Raw genomic sequence first — 24,838 nt, forward strand, 5'->3', positions numbered from 1 at the left:
TCCCAGGGTCCTGGGATCGAGTCCCACATCGGGCTCCCTGCTCTGCGGGGAGCCTGCTTCTCCCTCTCCCATTCCCCCTGCTTGTGTTCCCTCTCTCGCTGTGTCTCTCTCTGTCAAATAAATAAATAAAATCTTTAAAAAAAAAAATCTTTTAAAAAAAAAAAGAAAGTCAGACCCAAAGTATGTTTACTTAGTGAAAATTTTAAGCTGTACATTTATATTTTTCAGCCTGTATATTTCCATGGAAATTTTTTTAAAGATTTTATTTATTTATTTATTTGACAGAGACAGACACAGCGAGAGAGGGAACACAAGCAGGGGAAATGGGAGAGGGAGAGGCAGGCTTCCCGCAGAGCAGGGAGCCCGATGCGGGGCTCGATCCCAGGACCCTGGGATCAGGACCTGAGCCGAAAGCAGACACTTAATGACTGAGCCACCCAGGCGCCCTCCGTGGAAATTTTTCAAAAATCATACACACACCCCAAAATAAGCCAGGCATACATGGATTTTGTTCAGGTACAGACCTGCAGGGTGGGAAGAGCTCATGATGATGATAAAGGATGGAGCCATTTATATAGAATAAAAATAATTTTAGATTTTTAGTTTTAGCAGAGAATGAGAAATATCTCCCAATGAGGGCTGTCTTACCAGAAGAGGAGTCAAGGTGGGGTGGATTGTTAAGGAGAAACCTCCCCTCCTCTGTCTCCCAAGGCACAAGTAAGCAGCATCCTGGCCCTCGCTATCATAGGTCAAGAACTCTATGGCCATTTATTATGATCCCACCAGCTGCCATATGCACTTGCCCTTTGTTCCACCCAATGACATCCAACAATCCCATTTACAGCTCAGTTCTTTTTTTTTTTTTTTCTTTTTTTTTTTTAAAGATTTTATTTATTTATTTGAGACAGAGAGAATGAGAAAGAGAGAGCACATGAGAGGGGGGAGGGTCAGAGGCAGAAGCAGGCTCCCTGCCCAGCAGGGAGCCCGATGCGGGACTTGATCCCGGGACTCCAGGATCATGACCTGAGCCGAAGGCAGTCGCTTAACCAACTGAGCCACCCAGGCGCCCTTTTTTTTTTTTTTTTTAAAGATTTTATTTATTTATTTGAGAGAGAGCACATGAGAGGGGGGAGGGTCAGAGGGAGAAGCAGACTCCCCGCCAAGCAGGGAGCCCGATGCGGGACTCGATCCCGGGACTCCAGGATCATGACCTGAGCCGAAGGCAGTCGCCCAACCGACTGAGCCACCCAGGCGCCCTACAGCTCAGTTCTTAATGACTGATCATGCAGCACCCGACCCCTGGATCCACACACAGACCTCAGCCACTACAGGCTTCACTGGAAGGGTAAGGTGTGTGACAGTGCAGGTCATGATTCTAGGTAGACCATGGCTCCACCACCTTGCAACAGTACTAGACAGAGCCCTGCAATGTATGTGCAGGTTTCCCACAACGACAGCTGTTACAGAGCTCTCAAACAGGTGAAAGGATTCACAGCTTCTGGGGAACATTTCACTCTAGATAGCTACCCCTTTTCTCTCAATTCTCAGGACTGCTAGCTAGACCAGATCTACATGCAGGACAACAGAGAGCCACCTCTGCTCCAGACCCTCATGACCTCCTCACATTCATGGCTCTTGTCAGACGATTCAGAATCTCTCCATGTCTGCCCGTAAACCCATGTCCTCTCTTCACATCACATCCGGGTCACACATCCAAGAACTCAAGCTTACTCTGGTCTCTGGGGTTCTTCCTTATGCACCAATCTTTGCCTTAGGCCAAAGATACCCAATAGTTGGTTATGATGTATTTCAGGCTCTGGAGAAGGAACTCCAGACGGGGTGCTGTGTTGTATTTTTTTAACTGAAATTTCTATTGAACATGACTGTAGATTCTCATGCATTTGTAAGAAAGATTAGGGAATGGCACCTTGTACACTTTATCGTTTCCCCCAATAGTAATATTTCTCAAAACTATAGAAAATATCACAGCTAGAATACTAACTTTCATATGATCCACGGATCATACTCACATTTCCCCAATTTTAGCTGTACTCATTTGCTTGTGTGTGTATCAAGTTTTACACAATTTTATCACGGTGATAGGTTCTGGAGCAGTTCCAACGCCAAAATGTTGCCCATTTATAACCACACTCACCTTCCTCTCATGCCCAGAGTAATGCTTTTAATACCTTGTTTCCTAAGGATCATTTTTAGTAAAAGGCATCATGGAAGGACAGACATCTGCAATCTCGCCTATCTCTGATGATTACGCATATTCCATCCAGGGCTCCTCCTGATGCTTTCATCTTTCATTCATCCTCTGTACTTCTTTCTCCTTTCTGTGTAATCAGCCCAGAGCACAGAGACACTGCACCTCACCAAACACCTCTTCATGCTTCGGACTGACTTAGTTACTCTCTTAACTATGAAAAACAAAAGGTCCTCTCATCTGAAGAAAACAGGGTTCTCGAAAACTGCTGCTTTCTGCCATGTTTTGTTTTATTTTGTTGCTCTGTTGATTCTTAAACACTGGATCATCACTTTAAGTAAGAGGCAGCCCAGCTATGATATTAACCGTCCTTGGCAGCCATTCTTCTCTCACCAAGAGACCCATCACCTCTGATTCTTTGATTTTGCATTTCCAAGATCAGACATTATATTAAGAGAAACAAAAATTTGAAAATGTTTTTGACCCCAATCTAATTCTACACTAATGAAATGTCAATAATATAAATATGTTTCAGAGATTGTTCATAGGAAAGATAGAAAGACTGTGGAAATCTGCCAAGGTCCTCACGGTGCATTAGTGTCCATACCCTCTGGGGAGAGGCGACTCCCACCATCCCCAAACATCCCTGCACCACACGCCAACAGAGTATGTCTTCTCCTCCATGCTTATATTGCTTATCCTGGAATAAATCACCACCACTCCATTTTCTCATTACTACCTGTGGTTTCAGCTTTCCCGCCTAGACACTCTGCTAAAAGCCAGAACAGAAACTGGGTCTTCTGCTAAGGACAATCTCAATGATTCTGTAGAAATGAGTGAACCAGGTACTTCTAATTACAAATACTTTTGTGGATATGGGATTTCGACCTGATATCCCCTAGGTAAGTGTCAGATTGAACTGAGAGATGGAGTCAGGATCTCCAGGATCATTTTTAGTCCCAAAGGAAGTGTTGACTTCATCAAAATGGACTGCTGCACTAATAGCCAGTGAAATAAGAATTAACTAAGGCCAAAGAAATTGATAGAAGAATTCTCCTGGTGACTATTTGGAATATTTAGTATTATTCTTACTATTTTATATTCTGATGGTTATGTAGATCTATTTCCAATCCTTAGCACAGTAAAATATTGCTTAAATGGTTTCTCATTCTCATCGACCCCTCAGAATCCAGGATTAAACACTTTCACCAAACCTCTTTATTTGTAACAGCAATGTGGTTATTTGCAGAGGTTCTAAAAGAATTGGTCTTCGTTTTTAACAGACAAGTTGTGCAGTCAAGCACATATCTGAAGTATCAAACTTGAGAATAAATCCTACCATACATCAGTGCCATTATGTGACATGCCCACCATGAAAGACAAGGTTTAAACTTCCTTTGGCACAAACTACCACAAAGCTCACCGGGGTACAGCCTGGAACCCGTTCTGTGGCTTATAGCTTTGTAGAAAGAAATGAAGGTCCCTTCTGGCAAGCTGGGAAAACTAGCATATTTGGGATGTTCAAGGAAGGAGGAATCGACCCAAATGTCTAGGTAGTACAGATGCAGTCTACATGAGTTTTCTGGGTTTTTTTTCACACTTGGTATAAAAAAGCAAAACAGACTGAACAACAGAAACCACTGGAGTGACTGAGGCTAGTCAAAGCATGGTCCTAGATCCTACTAAACCAGCAGGCAGGTCAGAGTCACTAAAGAGAAGCACCATAACCAAGGTGGGGTTTACTCTGGGTATGAACTACCATTGGAAAAGGCCAGGAACACACTTCTAAGAAACAAGAAATCAAGGAGAACTAGCAATTGTGCAAACAGCAAGGCTGTTGCTTTCTGCACATAGCTATGCATCATATGTGACTCCGCTTTCAGAGGTTTCAGGAAAGGATCTAGCCATATATCTGCCATCTACTCATGAAGGAGATCCTTGGTCTCCAACTGTCCCCAAGATGCTGCTTTAATGACTTGTGATGCCTCGGTTCTCCTTCTGTCCAAAATCTTTCTTCCCCTCCTCTGCACCTTGCATTCCCAAAGCAGCACATTACACTAGGCTCTCGTTTTTATACTGACTTCCCCTCTCCCAACGACATGGCTCCTCTGACTTCTCACTCTCTCACAGATCTGCAAGACATTGTACACTGAAGTGCCAAAAAGCTGAAAGCCAGAGTCCTACTCTGACAGCACCCACCCACCTATGCTGCTCCTCCCAGTAAACAGCCACTTCATTTTCCCAGTGGAGTGGGCCAGAAACCTGGGCCTTATCCCCCATTCTGTGTCTTTTCTCAAAAGCCACATCTAATCTGACAGCTCTGACTTTCAAATTCAGCCAGAATCCCACCACTTTGCACCTCCTCCACCCCTGCAGTCCAAGCTAGAGTCATTCATTTAAAAGAAGAAAAAATGGGCACCTGGGTGGCTCAGTCGTTGGGCGTCTGCCTTCGGCTCAGGTCATGATCCCAGGGTCCTGGGATCGAGCCCCGCATCGGGCTCCCTGCTCTGCGGGAAGCCTGCTTCTCCCTCTCTCACTCCCCCTGCTTGTATTCCCTCTCTCGCTCTCTCTCTGTCAAACAAACAAACAAACAAACAAATAAATAAAATAAAAGAGGGGAAAAAAAATATATCCTGTTCTCTTCCTAGAGAATCATTTTGGTATAGTTGAAGTCAAACTGTATATACAATTTTGGGTCCTTTTCTATGTTTTTCCCAGTTAATATTATGGGTAGCTTCCACATCATTAACATGTCTTTATCAGCAGAAAAAATGGTACAGCCCCTTTGAAGAACAATTTTGGGTTGAAATCAAAATTTAAAATGCAAAGCATGTGGTAGCTCAGCATTAAAAATTCAAAACTAACATAAGAGGACCTTGCCCTTAGTGTTATTTCATCAAACTTTTGCTCCAGTTACATAGGCATATGGGTTATGAATGTAAGTGTGTTTCTTATAATGCCTGGGTCAAAAAAAAAAGAAAAAGAAAAAGAAAAAGAAAACCCCAGGCTGGGGAAACCCTTACCCTTTTTGCAAGAACACATGTTCAAGATGCCCACTAAAGCACTGTTGGGAACATTGAAAAACTGCAAACTTCCCAGCTGTGCATCAGTGGCAACAGTGGGGGGAAGGAGGAAAAATTCGCGGCACCTTCACAAGGTAGACTACTGTACAACAGTGAAAACAGTACATGTAGAAACCAAACACTGGTGAGAGAAGCAGATTGCAGAAGTTCACACATCAAGCACGTCAATCCCAAACACACACACACAAACCATACCCCATATTGCTCGAGGCTACAGATATTATAAAGGGAAAATCTCTAACAGCCTGAAGACAAAGGTTAAGTGTCTGCTAGATGTGTCACAAACCCCTTCTGTGATCTTAAGTCTCTTGGGGAGGGCCCACTCCCTCCTGTGGTCACACTGGGGTGGCCCTTTTTCATTCACTAACCAAATATTTATTGAATGCCTACTGTGTGCCAGGCCCTGTTCTAGGTAGGGATGAATCAGCAATGGATGAGACAGATGAAGACCCCTGTCTGGTGGAGCTGGCTTTCTAGTGGGGAAGACACAAAGAACAAACTGCAAAGTCTGTCTCCATCAAACACTCACTCTGGAAATTCAGGATGCACACAGACGTGGGTCAGTTTTCTTAGTTAGCACTGGTGTGACTGACTGCCCGAATCTCTACCCACTGTGCAAAAGCAGATTCAGGGAACACACTGCTCAAGGAAGGTGGCAGGACTCTGATGCAAGCTCCTACCATGTGCAAACCAGCAGCAAAGTTACTGGGCCAGCAGCCCCTGTTCTGGAACTCCTGAGGATTCTGGCTGCTACTGAGGGAGGCGTGGGAGACTTGGAGCAGAGAAGAGACGCCATCTGACATGCGACCTCCCAGGCTCCCACTAGCTACCAATGAGGAACAGATGGTGAGGAGGAGGAGGGCAGAGGCATGGGTGCAGGAAGGAGGTGCCTGTTACACAGAGAAGGGAGTGGTGAAGGGGTTGAGTTCTGGAAATACCTTACAGACATGGAATTTTCGGGCAGGGAAGATGTGGAGGTTGGGGAAAGAGAAAGGTCAAGGTGAACCTTGAGGCCTGTGGGCAGAAAAAGGAGTCGCCATTTACAGAGACTGGAAGGATTGGGTTTGGGGGAGACCAGAGGCTCAGCTGAGGACTCCAAAGTCTGAGGTGTCTGTCGCCCCAGGGCAGACAGCATCAGGGCATTAGCGTCCTGTGGGGAGGGGCAACCCGGTCCACTACCAGGGATTGGGGGTGGGGGTGAAAACTGGGAGGGCCTGGGGCGCCTGGGTGGCTCAGTCGGTTAAGCGCGTGCCTTGGGCTCAGGTCATGATCCTGGGGCCCTGGGATGGAGCCCCACATCGGGGTCCCTGCTCAGCCGGGAGCCTGCTTCTCCCTCTCCCTCTGCTACTCTCACCCTCCTGCTCACTCTGTCTCTCTCAAATAAATAAATAAAATCTTAAAAAAACAAACAAAACGGAAAAACGGGAGAGCGAATTCAGTGGATAGGGGAAGGACAGAAACATTGACAGGCACCCCAAAGACGCGGTGTGGGAAATCGGTCTGTGGAAGGCGAAGGGGGGAGGCAGACGCCAAGAGTCTGAGAAAGCATCCTTGGGAAGGGACCCGGGAAACAGAGGAGGCTGTGCCAGCCCAAACCTTGCGAGGAGGGACAGGAGGAGAAGAGAGGGGCGTCCACCCAGACAGGGCGAGAGCAAGGGGAGGCGCGCACCTGCCGGGCGCTGGGACAGGGGGAGGCGGTTGCGGGCGGCGGGCTGTGCTCCGCGCCAGCGACAAGGAAAGGAGGGGCCCCCGCGCGGGAGCAGAGGGGAAGCGAAGGGTCCGCGCCGGCCGGGCGGCAAGGAGCGCGGGGTCTGCACCTCCCAGGGCCGGGAGACCGGAGGGGTCAGCGCCTCAGCCTCAGCCCCGCGCAGGGCCGCCAGCCGGCGCCTCGGCGCCCCGCCCGGAGCTGGGCCGCCGCGCCGTCCCCCACCGCCAGGTGCGGGCCTCCGCGGGGCCACCTGGGCGGCACAGCACGCCCGAGGCGGGCACTCACCGCTCCGGCCGCCGGAGCGTCGACGCGGGCGCGCGGGCCGGCCGTGCGCATGCGCGCGCCTCCGGCTTCCCCGCTGGGGCTTCTCCGGCGGGCCGCGGGCCGGCGCGGGGACCCGGGTGGGGCGCTCGTGAGGGCTCGTGTCCCGGTCACTTGCCACTTTCTCCACTGCACTTTCTTTCTTATTGAGATGCCGAGTTCTTCATATGTTTTGTGTATCAGTCCTTTCTTGCGTCTGTGAGCGACAGTTACCTTCCCCTCGTCTGTCGCTTGCCTTTCCACTTGCATAATACTGCTTCCTAATGAACACAGTTCTTAACTTTAATGTAGACAGGCTTATCAATTACCCTTGGTTTGGTTAAGAAACGTCTGCCTATGCCAAGATCACAAAGATGTTCTGTATTTTCATCTGAACTCGATCGTTTTGCCTTTCACATTTAGAGCTACAATCCTCAGGAACTGATTTTTGTGGATAGTAGGGGTCAGCAAACCACGGTAAATCCACCTGTTTTTGTATGGTTGGTTAAGGATGGTTTTTATATCTTTGAATGTTGAAAAAAATAAAAATAATAGTATTCACGGCACATGAAAATTATATGAAATTCAAATTTCAAAATCCATGAATAAAATTGTACTGGAATGCAACCATGCTCAATTGCTTACAAATTGTCTGTAGCTGCTTTCACACTACTACAGTTGAGTTTAGTACTTGTAGCACAGACCATATGATGTGCAAAGCCTAAAATATTATCTTACCCTTTACAAAAAAGTTTGCTAACCCCTGACGGTATAGTGAGGTATGATCACTGGATTTTAGCTATTTAAAATGTTTGCAAAACCAGAAGATATTACTTCATACCCACTAGGATATCTATAATCTAAAAGACGATAAAAAGCATTGAAAAGAATGTGGAGAAATCAGAACACTTAGACACTGTTGGTGGGAATCTAAAATGGTACAGTTGTGAACAAGTTTGGCAATCCCTCAAAAGCTTAAACAGAGAGTTACCATGTAACCCAGCAGTTCCAATCCATAGTTATCCAGTCAAAGAGTGTTGAAAGCATAAATCCACACAAAAACTTGTACATGAAGGATCATAGTAGCATTATTCATAATAGCCAAAAAGTGGAAACCAACCATGTCTGTTCATGAATGAATGGATAAACAAAAGGTGATATATCCACACAATGGATTATTATTCAATCATGTAAAGAATGAAGTGCTGACACATGATTCAACATGGATGAACACTGACAACATAATGCTAAATGAAATAAGTCAAAAGAGGACCACATATTTTATGATTCCATTTATATGAAATGTCCAGAGTAGTCAAATCTGTGGAGACAGAAAGTAGATTAGTGGCTGCCAGGGGCTGGGAGAAGAAGGAGGGAAAAGCAAGCTCCCCATGAGGAGGGAGCCCAAAGGGGGGCTCGAACCCAGGACCCTGGGGATCACGACCTGAGCCAAAGGCAGACACTTAACCGACTGAGCCACCCAGGCGCTCCTAACTTTTTTTTTCCATCTGAATGTTGTTTAATCTATTTTACCAGAAATGATGACTGATTCAGTTAAATTCCTTTGGTCACTATAAGCTTAGATGTCCATTTACTTATGTCTTTGCTATTTTTTTCTCCTGGGACGTGGTTATACACACTCTCAATCTGTTTATCTTTTGGGGTCTCAAGTGTTGCCCTTGTAAATGTGGATTTTTTATTTGGCAAAGGCAGCCTCATACCCCATACCCACCTTTTCTCCAGTGAGGCAATTTCCCCAATTGTTTCCCATGAAGGGATTCCAATGGCTTTGTTGCCCCTCCCTGGTATTTAACAGGTAGAGGGAGTCTCTCCTCCCTAAATCCTGTTCTCTCTTGGTCCATAATATCACCACACACCGTGGCTTCCCTCCTCCCTCCTAAGCCATTTCTTCTTCATCTGGCTGCCTCCTTTCAGTTTTTCCCATGACCAGTTGCTTCTTCGGTCACCATTCTGAGTGTTCACTTAACGTAATCAGTTCTACAAGGCTCTTGCCTACCTCATCCTGCCGGCTCCCCTCATCTCTTCCTCTCTGATGCCCCTACATTCCCTGCTGCATCAGTACATACTGCTCTCTGTGAGGCAGTCTTCCCTCCCTTGGTTAACCTCTCCTCCTCTTACAGCTCACACTGATGTTTTCATGATTGATAAATAAATGCCCATCTTGCTCTCTAGCTGGACAGCTCCATGAGGATGGACATGTTGTTGTCTTTCACAGGGGATAATGTGCCAACATGTGAGACACTCACCAAATGTGTTGATTTGAATGAACTGGAAGATATATTCCAAGATATTAATAATGATTGCTCCCCAAATATAAGTATTTGAATAAAGATATTCACCAAATATTTGCTGACTTGAATGAATTGGAAGGCATATTCCAAGATACTAATAATGATTGCTGGTAACAAGGGAGATTCTGGATGCAATTTCTTAATTTCGTATTTTTCTGTATATCCCAAGCATTTTTTTTTTCAGTGAGGAAGAATTAAAGATTTTTTTTTTTTTTTTTTTTTTTTTGAGAGAGAGAGAACACATGAAAGGGGATAGCGTCAGAGGACGAAGCAGACTCCCCGCCGAGCAGGGAGCCCGATGCGGGACTCGATCCAGGGACTCCGGGATCATGACCTGAGCCGAAGGCAGTCGCTTAACCAACTGAGCCACCCAGGCGCCCAAGAATTACTTTAGAAACAGGAAACAACAGGGGCGCCTGGGTGGCTCAGATGGTTAAGCGTCTGCCTTCGGCTCAGGTCATGATCCCGGAGTCCCGGGATCAAGTCCCGCATCGGGCTCCCTGCTCGGCGGGGAGTCTGCTTCTCCTCCCTCTGACCCTCCTCCCTCTCCTGCTCTGTCTCTCGTTCTCTCTCTCTCAAATAAATAAATAAAATCTTTAAAAAAAAAAAAAAGAAACAGGAAACAACAGAGATATGCACCCAGGATATGGCTGCCCACTGTTCACTAGTGCTGGCTCACCTCCATCTAACTTAGTTCAACAAACACTGGGCATCTGCTGCAGTATTCTAAAGGCCAGGGACACAACAGAAACCAAAACAAGATGTTTACACGACAGCAGGAGAGACAAGTAAGTACAACGCCATCATGTATCAATCAGTTGGCAGTCAATGCCTTGGAGATACATAAAGCAGGGAACGAGGATGGAGGAGTGAGTGTGTGTTGGGCAGGGGCAGTCTCTCTTAAATAGAAAAGTCAGGAAAGGACTCACTGAAAAGTGATGTCTGAGTAATGAATTGCAGGTGACGAAGTGATCCCAAAGGTATTGGGGGAAGAGGATCCCCACAAAGTCAAGTGATTGCAGAGGCCCTGAAATAACATGCCTGGCATTTGAGGAATACCAGGGAGGCCACTGAGACTGGAACAGAGTAACTAAGGGGAATATGAGAAGGGGCCAGGGAGGTGACAGTAGCATCAATTAAAACATTGCCAGGCCATGGGGCACCTGGGTGGCTTAGCTGGTTGATCTCACGTCAGGTCTGTTTTTTATTTAAGATTTTATTTATTTGAGAGAGAAAGTGAGGAATCACAGCAGGGAGAGCAGAGGGAGAAGGACAAGCAGACTCCAAGCTGAGCTCAGAGCCCGATTCAGGGCTTGATCTCAGGACCCCGAGATCATGACCTGAACCGAAATCAAGAGTTGGACACCCAACCGAGCCACCCGGGTGCCCCTCAGCTCAGGTCTTGATTTCAGGGTTGTGAATTCAAGCCCCAGTATAGAGCCTACTTAAAACAACAACGACAACAAAAAACCCACACGTTGCCAGGCCAAAGACATGATGATGTAATATAACTGAGATAACCTGTATTATGGTTAAAAATACTTGCTGCCTCTCCCCCAGTAAGGATTACACATCCCTGCCCCAGTGACTTCAGGCTTGGTTATGGACTTGCTTTGACAAGGAAAGGGAGTGGAAGTGCAGGTGCCATTAATGAGCTTTCAGAGCCCCTACATGAGTCCACCCGTCCTCCTTTCCCTCTACCATGAGATCAGCAATGCAGAGGAAGAGAGGCTGCTCCCCACCCGAGTGAAGGCAACATGGAGTAGAGCACTGGCATTACAAGCCCATAAGATTTTTGCTGCCACTTGTTAATGCAGCATAACTTACCTTAAGCTGACTGATACAACAAGCCATCAGAAGTACTGCTTTTCTGGGGGGTGCCTGGGTGGCTCAGTCATTAAGTGTCTGCCTTCGGCTCAGGTCATGATGTCAGGGTCCTGGGATCGAGCCCCGCATGGGGCTCCCTGCTCAGCGGGAAGCCTGCTTCTCCCTTTCCTGCTCCCCCGACTTATGTTCCCTCTCTTGCGGTCTCTGTCAAGTAAATAAATAAAATCTTAAAAAAAAAATACTGCTTTTTTTAAAAAAAGATTTATTTATTTGAGAGACGGAGCACGCGCGCACGCACGCAAGCAAGCACAGGAAGGGGCAGAGGGACAGGGAGAAACCCCAGTAGACTCCCTGCTGTGCTTGGAGCCCGACGTGGGGCTTGATCCCACGACCCCAAGATCACAACCTGACCAGAAACCAAGGGTCAGATGCCCAACTGCACCACGCAGGGGACCCAAAAGTACTGCTTTAAGGTTACAATTCAGAATGACAAAAATAAAAATAAAATTGACATTTCAAGCGTTGGCAAGGATACAGATCAACAGAAAGTCTCGACTGTTACTGTGGGAAAGCAAAATGCACCACCACTTTGGAAAGGAACTTTGCAGTTTCGTACAAAGTTCAAAATAGACACCATATGACCCAGCAATTGCACGCCTAGGTATTTACCCAAGAGAAACGAAAACCTGTTAGAGACTGAATGCTTGTGCCTTGCCCAAACTCATATTGAACTCCTAACCCACAATGGGCTGGTATTTGGAGGTGGGGCCTCTGGGAGGTGATTAGATCTGAGGGTGGAGCCCACACGAATAGGATTAATGCCCTTATAAGACACCCCTGAGAACTCTCTCACCCTTTCCACCATGAGGACACAGTGAGAAGACAACTAATCTGTGAACAAGGAGGCAGGCACTCTATCACCAGACCCCAAATCTGCCAGTGCCTTAATTTTGCACTTCGCAGTCTCCAGAACTATGAGAAGTAAGTGTTTGTTCTTTAAGCCACTCAGTCTATTTTAGTTTGTTATGGCAGCCTGAATAGACTAAGACATATACAGACAATTTTGAACTATATTTCAGACCTGGGCTCCTGGAGAAATTCCCTCACCCCCCTGTGTTCCAAGAAATGCAAAAGCCCACCTGCTCTCACATATTCCAAGTAAGACCCAGATAGACAGGGGCTCCACACTTCCTCAATTACTCCATCCTTCCTCATGTCTCCCATAAGACTCATGGATTATTCCCTTTTTTATCTGACTCCACAAAAGTCCAGGCCCCCTTTCCTTTCTTTAAGATTTTATTTATTTATTTGACAGAGACAGACACAGAGAGAGGGAACACAAGCAGGGGGAGTGGGAGAGGGAGAAGCAGGCTTCCCATGGAGCAGGAAGCCCGACGTGGGGCTCGATCCCAGGACCCTGGGATCATGACCTGAGCCGAAGGCAGATGCTTAACGACTGAGCCACCCAGGCCCCCCTCTTCCTTTTCTTTGAAATATTACACATAAATGAATACAAAGACAGGTGTGGATTAATGGAAACTAGAAACATGGTGGCAACCATCACGAACATCCCATGTCTCCATATTGAATTAGCACATCTGGACCTCCCACACACATTCTTAGGCTATGGACTTCTTTTAGGATGCTGAAAGCTGCCTTTCCCCTCAGCCAAACTAGTGGACAGGAGGTGTAAAAAGAGGTAAGCGGCATCTTTTCCTTAACTTTTCTTAAATTTCCTTTCACTAAGGAATAGCTGTTCCTTAATTGGACTTAATTTTCCAGACTAGCTCTGACAGGGCTGTGTGGATGCCCAAGGGGCACCTGGCTGAGCAGCCATGTCTACTCTCAAAGTAGACAGACACCACCAGAGGTTTTTTGTTTTTTAATCCGTGTTTATTAACTTGCTGGAAAGCCAACAGACACTGAATACCTCACCAAACAGGAGCAGGGAAGGTTAAAGGTCTACAAGAACTAGAAAGGGAAGTGTGTTCGTTTCCTATGGCTGCTGTAACAAGTTACCACAAGCTTGGTGCCTTAAAAATACACACATTTATTCTCTTACAGTTCTGGAAGCCTGAAGTCCAAAATCACTTTCACCAGGATAACAAGGTGTCAGCAGGGCTGGTTCCTTCTGGAGGATGTACATGGAGAATTAATTTCCCTGCCTTTATGACCTTCTAGAAGCTACCCACATTCCTTGCCTCATAACACCTCTCCCATCTTGAAATGCATTGATCTAACTTCTGGCTCCATCACCTCTCCTCTGACTCTGAGCCCATATGTACCCCTGTGATGACATTGCCCCCACCAGATAACCCAGGATCATCTCCATATTGCAAGATCTGAAGGCCATTATTTAGCCTTCCAACAGGAATTCCTAATTGTTATATTAAAGAATTGCAACCCAGCCTGTGGGAGGATGAAGGAGGTCTTGGGTCTGCACATATGGCTAGAAGTAGTCATATAGGGGGCACTTGGGTGGCCCTTTTGGTTAAGGACCTGCCTTCGGCTCAGGTCATGATCCCAGGGTCCTGGGATTGAGCCCCACCGGGCTCCCTGCTCAGCTGGGAGCCTGCTTCTCCCTCTCCCCCCTACTTGTGCTCTCTCTCTCCCTCTCTTTCTCTCAAATAAAATCTATAAAAACAAAACAAAAAAAGTCATGTTGGCCATGAGTCGGGCAGGGCTTTTAAGGGGTGATGCATCAGACTCCTCACAGTCCACTGATCTCACAATTTCAGCTGTTAGCCCTACTGTACCCAGGTGTAGTATCTCCAAAGCAAATGAAGAGTTTTCCTTCTACACTGCCCCCAAGGAGCTCCTTTTCCTAACTAGTCTAGAAGGGAAGTGTAAATTGGCAGTGGCCCTGCTGGAGTCTCAGGAAGGAGCAAGCAAAAAGAGCACAAGAAGGGCGCCTGGGTGGCTCAGTTGGTTAAGCGACTGCCTTCGGCTCAGGTCATGATCCTGGAGTCCCTGGATCGAGTCCCGCATCGGGCTCCCTGCTCGGCAGGGAGCCTGCTTCTCCCTCTGACCCTCCCCCCTCTCGCGTGCTCTCTGTCTCTCTCATTCTCTCTGTCTCAAATAAATAAATAAAATCTTTAAAAAAAAAAAAGAGCACAAGAAGAGAGAAAAAGGGCAGGTGATAATTTTCTATAATGCTTGTGTTAGTTTTTCTTTAAAGATTTTATTTATTTGAGAGAGAGCACAAGCAGGGGGAGGGGCAAAGGGAGAGGGAGAAGCAGGCTTCCCACTGAGCAGGGAGCCCGATGCAGGGCTCCATCCCAGGACCATGGGATCATGACCCAAGCCGAAGGCAGATGCTCAACCAACTGAGCCACCCAGGCGCCCTGCTTGTGTTAGTTTTCTATTGCTGCCATAACAAATTACCACAAACTTAGCAGCTTAAAAAAACACTTTATTACCTCACAGCCTTTATTCAGTGACTCTCAAGGGGAGCCATTCCCAGGGCTTTGAGGCCATGCCATCCAGCCTAAGCAGCTCTCACGTGGCCAGCACTGTTATTTCCACAGGTGGGATGTTCTGAGATCATCCTAGACCTCTCTGTAGCCTCCTACTCTACATTTTCTGAGACCCATCCTCTCCTCACAATGACACCTCCAAGTCCCAAAGAAGGAAATTATTCTTATGCCCTGGGCCATCAGATGCTCTCACTCAAGAGAAACTTCTTCCTGGATGTTCCCCATCTGTGCTTAAAGTTGCCCTGTGACCCTGACCTAGCTCCTTCTGGTAAAAAAAGATCCAAAGAAACCCAAAATTGGCCTCGCTCTGGCTTCCTATTTCTATTCCTTATCAAATTATTATAGCAACAATGTATGGCTTATAATAGAGAAAAAAAAAACATACACAATTGTAGGCCCCTAAGAAAACCACGTTTATTTCTCCATGACCAACATCCAATCTACATCCATACGTGCACATACCTCTACATGGCTGGAATAACAGCAAGTCTTCTATTTTATGCCTCTTTTATTGTTGTTGTTGCCTGCCATATTATACGCATTTTCAACATGGTAACAAAACCTTCATAATTATGGTTCAGCATGACTGCATAAAACAAATTAGAAATGTCCTAGATGAACAACAGGGGGAGGTGGTATCAATCACAGGAACTCATTTCCACAACTAAAGTAACGCATCACATTTCTCAACAGCAGCCCTTTCCATCTTAGTACGAGCCGGCTTCAGTCTTAACAGGGACAATTTCATTGTTCATTCTCAAGCAACGTCCTCATCCGGCTGCCCATTCTGAAACAAATCTTCAGCATCCGACAGGCTTGTAACATAGGCAGACATACAAACAGCAAAATCTAACTACAATTCTGTGGTTGCCAAGGGGTGGAAAACTGTGTGCAGTCTATCACCAGGATGTCTTCACTGACACAGAGTAGACAGTAAGAGCTGCCAAAAGCTTTTCTCACTGATTACACTTGATCCTAGTAAGAGTTTGCTTATGTACAAGGCAGACATTCCTTATTAAAGGATTCCACATACCAATTACTTACTGAATACATTCACAGGTTCTTTACTGTTTAAGCACTCTGATGCATCTCCAGGGAATTATCTTCTTGACATTCACAGATTTTATTCCAGTGTGTGCTATTACACTTGGTATTGGCTGCATCATTCCTGAAGCCTTGTCCACATTTATTACCATCCTGTTTTCCCCAGGAGTTCCTTATTGTTTAGATTTAATAGTATGGCTAAGGAATGCCTCACATTCATCAATTCACTGGATAGCTTAAAGAACTCTTCTCCGCTGATAGGGAAAAGTCACCCCTGAAGACATTCCTCCTTCACACAGCTTTTTGAGACCAAGTCAGGGGACAAATGCGGCCCACATTCATTATGTTTCCATGGGTTGCTCTCCAGAGTGTGTTCTCTGATGTCGGATGAGGGACGAGCTCCTTCTGAATGTTTTTCCACACTGAGGACACTGGCTGGGGCCCTCCCTGTTGTGGAGTCTCTGATGTACCGCCAGGTGAGAGTTCTGCTTGAACGACTTTCCACATTCAGGACACTGGTATGGGGTCTCCTTTGTGTGAATTCTCTGGTGCTTGGTCAGACAGGAGCTATCCCTGAAAGCTTTGCCACACTGATTACACTCATAAGGCTTCTCACCAGTATGAGTCCTCTGGTGCCGGATAAGGCCAGCAATGTTCCTAAAAAGTTTCTGACACTGGTTACAGCCATAGGGCTTCTCACCAGTATGAATCCTCTGGTGCCGGATGAGGTAAGCACTCTCAATGAAGGTTTTCCCACACTCTTTACATTCGTAGGGTTTCTCCCCAGAGTGGATTTTTTGATGTACAATGAGGTGAGAATTTCGGTTGAAGGATTTCCCGCACTCCACACATTCAAAGGGCTTCTCTCCAGTGTGAGTCCTCTCATGTTGGGTAAGGTATGAGCCATCCCGGAAAGCCTTTCCACATTTGCTACATTCATAGGGCTTCTCCCCGGTGTGGATTCTGAGATGCACAGTGAGATGGGAGATGTCGGTAAAAGGTTTCCCACACTCATTACATCTATATGGTTTTTCTCCTGTATGAGTTCTTTGATGCAAGATCAGAGATGAATTTCGGTTGAAGGTTTTCCCACACTCTAGACATTCGTAAGGTTTCTCACCAGTGTGAATTCTCTGGTGTTGTGTGAGAGCTGACCCATCACTGAAGGCTTTCCCACATTTACTGCATTTATAGGGCCTCTCTCCTGTATGGATTCTTTGATGCACAATCAGGTTGTAGTTCTTGGAAAACGATTTTCCACATTCGTTGCAAGTATAAGGTTTCTCTCCAGTGTGAGTTCGGTGATGCAACACGAGAGAGGAGTTCCGTTTGAAGCATTTGCCACATTCAGTGCATTTATACAGTTTCTCTCCAAGGTGACCCTTCCTGTTTTCATTAAGAGATGAACTCAGGGTGAAGATGTCCCCAAAGTCCTTACCTTCATACACTTTCTTTCCTCTTTTTGCTATTTTTTGCTCACCAAGAGGGGTAAAATGGTTGAAAGATTTAACACTTTCCGTGTATTTATAGGGTTTCTCTCTCATTTGATCTCTTCCAAGTTGAAAAACTTCCACAGAATGGTTGAAGGCTTTTCCACATGAGTCACTGTCACCACTTCTCTTAGCTCCGTAATTTTTCTGACAACTGTGTAAAGCTGGGTCACAATCCAAACTTTTAATATCTGAGTCACATATATGAAAACCGTTTGCAGGTACTCGCTTAGATGGCAGAAGGTCTGAGCTTGCACTCAAATGCTCTTCAAGTCCAGAATATTCACAAATTGCTTCCTGAGCCCCTGGTTTCTCCTGAGTTAAACCTGATTGTCTCAAATGTCCCTCCCGGTTCTTACAGTCCCAATTATCACCTAGAATGGAAAGATGGGAGCCCTCTCTCGTAAATCCTTCCATTTCCACGTCACAGGATGGTTCTTCAGAAATATTCTCTCATTTTCAATCTCATGTCTCACACTGAAATATAAACAATGAAAAAGACAGACTTAAGTACATAAAGCCATAACTGGAAGAGGAATAAAAATTTATAACAGGCCAGATGTGTGGATCCGTATTTTTATGTTTTTTTATTAATTTTTCCCCAGTTTATTTTTTTATTGGAATATATTTGACACACAGTGTTACATTAGTTTCAAGTGTAAGACATAGTGATTTGACAAGTCTATACGTTATGCTAAACTCAGTGCAAGTACAGCCCCCATCTGTCACCATATAACACTGAGTATACTCCCTGTGATGTACCTTTAATCCCCATGACTTATTCATGTCATAACTAGAAGCCTGGGCCTCAATCCCCTTCACCCATTTTACCCATCCCCCCACCCCTCCCCTCTGGCAACCATCAGTTTGATCTCTTTATTTATTGTTCTGTTTCTACCTTCTGTTTGTTCATTTGTTTTTTAGATTCCCCAAAGTGAAATCATATGGTATCTGTCTTTCTCTGCTTGACTTATTTCACTTAGCATAATACCCTCTAGATACATCCATGTTGTCACAAATGGCAAAACCTCATCCTTTTTTATGCCTGAGTAATATTCCATTGTATATACATACCACATCTTTATCCATTCATCTGTCAGTGGGCACTTGGGTTGCTTCCATATCTTGGCTATTACAGATAATGCTGCAATGAACAGGAGGGCATACATCTTTTTCAATTAGTGTTCTGTTCCCTTTTTGGAGGTAAATACCCAGTAGTGGAATTACTACATCCTATGGCATTTTTATTTTTAAATTTTTTGAGGAAACTCCATACTGTTTTAGACAGTGGCTGAACCAATTTACATTTGTGGGTTTTTTGACTTTTTCAAATTAACATCTGTAAAGGGGAAGGTAAGGTGAGAGTCAAGGGATGGAGCCAAGAACAGTACAGACAAATATCACCAAAAGAATGAAACTGAGATGTGGAGACCAGAAGCCAGGTGTCACTGCTCACAGAGTGGAACACCATCTTGGCTATTGTGTGCTAGTCCCTACCACCCACTGCCCATATCAACAATCAATACACATCTTCAAAGCCCCAACTTCATCATGTGCTTATGACAGTGCTGAACGAGCACTTTTCACCCCAGCTTTGTAGTCAGAGTTCTGTCTTCATGGATGGAACAAAGCACAAACTTGATGACCCAGAAGTTCTGAAAGTCCTGGATCTGTCAATGACCACCCTGTAAGGTTACTATGAGAGTTAGATCACGTCTGATGCTGCCTCTGATCTGGGGAATGGACAGCAGTCTGTAAGTGGCTGCCAGTGTCTCCACCATTATTGATCTTCCTCTAAGCACCCCCTACCCCTTTGACTTCATGGTATCAAGACAACTGGTTCCTCATTTCTTTTAAGCAAAATGAAATTAGATCCTTAAGTCAGAAAGAAATATTTTTTAAAAAAAACTCTAGATGGAGAAAAACCCCAACATAAAATCAAAGTTTAAATTATGTAGGACACCTTCATGATCAACAAACAAAAACCATACAGATAAGGATTAACAAATTTAATATCAACATTTTAAATTTCCAAACAAAAACACAGTAAGAACCAAAACACAGGTGGCAAATGAAGAAATCATATCATAAAATATAAAAGAGAAAAAGGAACAGTGCCCAAGACCTAGAAAGAATTCTTACAGAATAGCACAAAAAAAGGGGGAAAGGGACACAAAAAGGCACTTCATAAAAAATACAAATATCCTGAAAACATGAGTATCTGCTCATTCTCACCATCATTCAGAAAATTACAAGCTGAAACGTTAAGAAGACATAATGTACACTTTTCATATGAGTAAAAATAAAACAAGGCATGAGAATATAAAACTTAGGCACCTCATGGAAGAAGAGTATTAGTGGGCATGTAAAGTGGTCAGTCCACTCAGTATAATATGGTTGCAGCATCAAAACATAAAATGGGTACATTCCACTACCCAGCAATTCCACCTGTAGGCATCTCAGACTCAGAAAACATGAGCCCAAGCATAAATGGGTATCAATCTATACCTAAGGAGACATTCTTAAAGACCAACAGAGAGAAGACAGAACACTGGTGAAGGAGTAAAAACTATCATGACGGATCACTTGATAGCAAAAATATCTACCTGAAAATAATGGAAGGTTTTTTTTTAAAGTGCTGTGGTGGGGGGCACCCGGGTGGCTCAGTCGTTAAGCGTCTGCCTTTGGCTTCAGGTCATGATCCCAGAGTCCTGGGATCGAGCCCCACACGAAAACATGTGTATGCAACAGACACACCTAAAGCAAAAGCAAAGAGAAGACAAAAGCAAAAGTTTGGAAGAGACAAAAGCTAACCAAAGATTTTATGGTTCTTTGCCAACCAATGATAAACTTGAAGTATAACAGGGCAACAGAACAATGGCAAAAATGTCTGTATTAACAGCATGCCTCAAAACAGAAAAATGTCAGCCAGGACTGTAAATCAGAATCAGCAAATTCAACTGTACTGGGAGCTTTTAATGAACCTCATTCAGAAATGAAAATTCAGAAAAACTGATAGAGAAGCAGGAGAAAATGTAATTAACTAGCCTGATCCAACAGTTGGATGAAGAGCCATAACAACTAAAGCCAAACAAAGCTTTCTGAGTGCACGTGGAACCTTTGCTAACACTGACAATAAACCAGGCCAAAGAACAAGTTCAACCAAGACCAGACCACAGTATGCCACAGGCCACACAGCCTTTTTTTTTTTTTTTTTAAGATTCTTATTTGAGAGTGAGCGAAAAAGAGAGAGAGAGCACAAGTGTGCAGGGGGAAGCAGACGGAGAGGGAGACGAAAAATCCCCTCTGAGCAGGGAGCCTGATGAGGGGTTCAATCCCATGACCCTAGGATTATGACCTGAGGTGAAGGCAGACGCTTAAACGACTGAGCCACCCAGGCACCCTAGACCATAGCCTCTTAACTAGAAATGTGGTCAAGTTAAGAACCAGTAGCAGAAAGAAAACCAAATACAAGAAAAACATTAAGTAAAACAAACTTCTATTTATTGGGAAAAACAAAAACCTATTTCTCAGGAATTCAGAGTTCAAAGGGAAATCTCAACAGAAATTAGAAAAACACCTAGAATCAAACTGAAAAATGGAAATGGTATATCTCAAAACATGTGGCAAATGAGGATGCAGTTAACACAGTTCCTCAGAAAATGTTGGCCTTTACCGCTTATGTTAAAAAAAAAAGAAGAAGAAGACTGAAGGTTAATGAGTCACGGTTCAAGACTTAAGGGAAAGAATTAAGGAGTAAGCCAAAAGGAAGTAGAAGGAAGGTGATAATAAAGGTAACAGCAGAAATTAAAGAACAAAATAAAGAACATCCAAGAAGATAAAGAAAACCAAGTCTGTTATTTGAAAAGACTAATGAAAGACATATTTTGACGAGAGTGACTCCCCAAAAAGAGGAGGTACACATTAGTGATATCAGTTATGAAAAGGGTATTTAACTAAGAAACAGAAGAAAGTTACCAAAATGGTAACATTGGATTTATCCTAAGAACGTAAGAATTGTAAAATATTCAAATGTCGATTTATGTATTCCCCATTATTTTCAGATAAAAGTAAAAAATAGTCCCCTGCACCCTGTCCCAGTAAGTTAAGAAAGTAATTTGAGGAAATCTCACCCAGACTCATGATCAAACTGCTCTCAGATTCAAGTAGTAGACCCTTTAGCCTGTATCAATAAATTCAGAAAGTGCTTCAAGGAAAGCTCCAATTCTTGATGAAAATTCTTAATGATTAGGGACACAAGGAATCAAGGTAAACATCACATCTAATGTGAAAACATCAGATTTGTTCGCTTTGAAGCCAAGACCAAGACCCCAGAAGCCTCCTACATCCACAGCATTCAACAGTAATATGGAGGGGCGAGCTGGTCAGGAGGACCACATCCCAAGATTGCACTCCTGAACATTATGAGTTCCTCACCTACAAAAAAGGCCTCCTAAGGCTGCCCTGCCACCATACTGCATGTTTCCCATACTGGGACTTCTGAGTACACTGGGGCCTGGATGGCCTGTGGTTATCCTGTGAAGACAAGATACAGAGAGCACCTTCATACAGGTCTGTAGGGGAAGGATGCATGTGTGTACTTAAAAGAAATGAGTCAGACATATATACACGATGATACCACTTGGGGAAATTTTTAGACACAAATATTCTGGAAGTAATGCCCTGGCAAGACACCTACCAAAGCTGTGATCATGACTATCTTGGGACATGGAGAATGGGCCTTGAAAAGCAAAGGGAACATCTGTTCAATCTATAATAGCTATTTCCTTGATTGCAGTAAGAGTTAGATACCACTAAGAAAGTGAAATGACAACCCATCAAATGGGAGAAAATATTTACAAAGCATATGTCTAATAAAGGACTCCTATACAGAAGATACAAAAAACTCTTACAACTCAATAACAAAACAACCCAAATTTTAAAAGTAGGCAATGGATGTGTTGGGCGCCTGGGTGGCTCAGTTGGTTAAGCGACTGCCTTCGGCTCAGGTCATGATCCTGGAGTCCCTGGATCGGGTCCCGCATCGGGCTCCCTGCTCGGCAGGGAGTCTGCTTCTCCCTCTGACCCTCCCCCCTCTCATGTGCTCTCTCTCTTTCTCTCTCTGTCAAATAAATAAATAAAATCTTTAAAAAAAATAAAAAAATAAAAGTAGGCAATGGATGTGAACAGACATTTCTCCAAAGACATACAGATGGCCAATAAGCACATGAAAAGATGATCCTCATCACTGTCATTAGGGAAATGCTAATCAAAACCACAGTGAGATACCACTTCATAACCATGAGTGTGGCCAATAAAAAAAAAACAACAGACAAAAACAGGGCACCTGCCTGGCTCAGTTAGTTGAGCAAATGACTCTTGGTTTTGGCTCAGGTCATGATCTCAGGGCCGTGGGATCAAACCCCATGTCTGGGTCCACACGGAGTCAGCTTGGGATTCTCTCCCTTACATACATACATATATACATACATAAATAAGTAAATCTTAAAAAAAAGTTACACATAGTTTTGTGACCCAGCAACTCTACTCCTAGATATCTACTCAAGAAAAATGCAAACATATGTCCACACATAAACTTGTACATGAATTATAAGATAATAGCAGCACTATTCATAATAAACAAAAAGTGGAAACTCAAATAAATGTCCATCAACTGAGGAATGGCTAAACAAAATGTAGAAATCCACACAATGGAATATTCTTCAGCCACAAGAAGGAATGAATTACTAATACATGGTATAACAATATAGATGAACCTTAAAAACATTATGCTCAATGAAAGAACTCTGACATAAGCGAATACATAGTATATGATCTCATTTATATGAAACGTCCAGAACAAGCAATTACATATAGACAGAACATCAATTAGTGGTTGCCAGGAGCTGGAAGAAAAGGGGAATGACTATTAATGGGTATGAGGTTTCTTGTTGGCCTAATAAAAGCATTTTGGAATTACACAGTGGTGATGGTTGTAAAACTCTGTGAATATACTAAAAACCACTGAATTGTGCACTTTTAAAAAAAGATTTTATTTATTTATTTGACAGAGAGAGCAAGAGAGCACAAGCAGGGGGAGCAGCAGGCAGAAGGAGAGGAAGAAGCAGGCTCCCTGCTGAACCGGGAGCCCGACAACGTGGGGCTCAATCCCAGGACCCTGGGATCATGACCTGAGCCAAAGGCAGACACTGAACTGACTGAGGCGCCCCTGAGTTGTGGACTTTGGATGAATCTTATGATATTATGAATTATATCTCAATAAACCTGTAATAAGTAAATTTATGCCTTCAAGAATGATGCCAGTAATCCTAAGCACAGATACGTCCCCTATAAGGGGACAAGTCCCTTCCACCCCGAACCAGACCTCTTGACCTTGGTAGTACTTCCACTGCGAGCATCTCGAAATCTGTGGAGGTGTTAGGTTGTCACAAAGACGCAGGCAGCAGGGAACACTAGCTAGCATCTGAAGGGCCCAGGCTGGGGATGTAGATTTGCTACCATGCTCAGGACCACCACATGATGCTTGACCACCCTATGGACCAACATCCCTGTAGGTATCAACCTGGGGTACCTTAGAATAGAACAATACTTCATGTGTTATAAGACATTAAGGAAAAATCATTTAGGAGAAGCAAACTAAAAAGAAATCAGGATACTGTCCTGAATTTATGGACTCATTCCCTATTCTACATCTCCTTGACAAAAACTCGCCATTTCAACTATACCCTCTGACAATGAGGCCCTGAGGCCCACAGTGCGATTACTGGGGGGACAAAAACGATCTGGGGCACCTGGGTGGCTCAATCAATTAAGTGTCTGCTTTCGGCTAAGGTCATGATCCCAGAATCCTGGGATCGAGTCCCTCATCGAGCTCCCTGCTTGGCAGGGAGTCTGCTTCTCCCTCTACCCCTCCCCCTTGCTTGTGCTCTCTCATGCTCTCTCTCTAATAAATAAATAAAATCTTAGGGGCGCCTGGGTGGCTCAGTCGTTAAGCATCTGCCTTTGGCTCAGGTCATGATCCCAGGGTCCTGGGATCGAGCCCCACATCGGGCTCCCTGCTCAGCGGGAAGCCTGCTTCTCCCTCTCCCACTCCCCCTGCTTGTGTTGCCTCTCTCCAGCCTCTCTCTCTGTCAAATAAATAAATAAAATCTTTAAAAAATAAATAAATAAAGGGCGCCTGGGTGGCTCAGTCGTTAAGCGTCTGCCTTCGGCTCAGGTCATGATCCCAGGGTCCTGGGATCGAGTCCCACATCGGGCTCCCTGCTCTGCGGGAAGCCTGCTTCTCCCTCTCCCACTCCCCCTGCTTGTGTTCCTGCTCTCGCTATGTCTCTCTCTCTGTCAAAAAAATAAATAAAATCTTTAAAAAAA

The 24,838-nt window shown here is 44.6% G+C and overlaps 2 protein-coding genes across 3 annotated transcripts in view; one reads left to right on the forward strand and one right to left on the reverse strand.

The window, feature by feature from the left end:
• ZNF274 (zinc finger protein 274) overlaps positions 1-24,838 on the forward strand; it is a 365,529-nt gene that overhangs the window by 303,721 nt on the left and 36,970 nt on the right. The gene's annotated exons all lie outside the window — the stretch shown is intronic.
• On the reverse strand, positions 15,305-19,320 carry ZNF329 (zinc finger protein 329). Of its 2 annotated transcripts, XM_081807795.1 has the most exons (3): positions 19,037-19,320; positions 18,524-18,593; positions 15,305-17,926 (listed from the first exon to the last, which is right to left on the reverse strand). In XM_081807795.1, exon 3 carries the CDS (start codon positions 17,864-17,866, stop codon positions 16,301-16,303), a length of 1,566 nt encoding a protein of 521 aa, XP_081663921.1. In that variant the 5' UTR covers positions 17,867-17,926; positions 18,524-18,593; positions 19,037-19,320; the 3' UTR covers positions 15,305-16,300. The 2 variants fall into 2 exon arrangements, with proteins under 2 accessions (XP_081663921.1, XP_081663920.1); XM_081807794.1 differs by having other exon boundaries at positions 18,524-19,320.

Source organism: Leptonychotes weddellii, chromosome 16 (assembly GCF_054177405.1).
Source record: "Leptonychotes weddellii isolate Sample4059 chromosome 16, ASM5417740v2, whole genome shotgun sequence".
In the NCBI taxonomy this organism is placed as follows: domain Eukaryota; kingdom Metazoa; phylum Chordata; class Mammalia; order Carnivora; family Phocidae; genus Leptonychotes; species Leptonychotes weddellii.

Coding starts and splice junctions, on each gene's coding strand:
- ZNF329 (XM_081807795.1), bottom strand. CDS start 17,866: ATGGAAGGATTTACGAGAGAGGGCTCCCATCTTTCCATTCTAGGTGAT.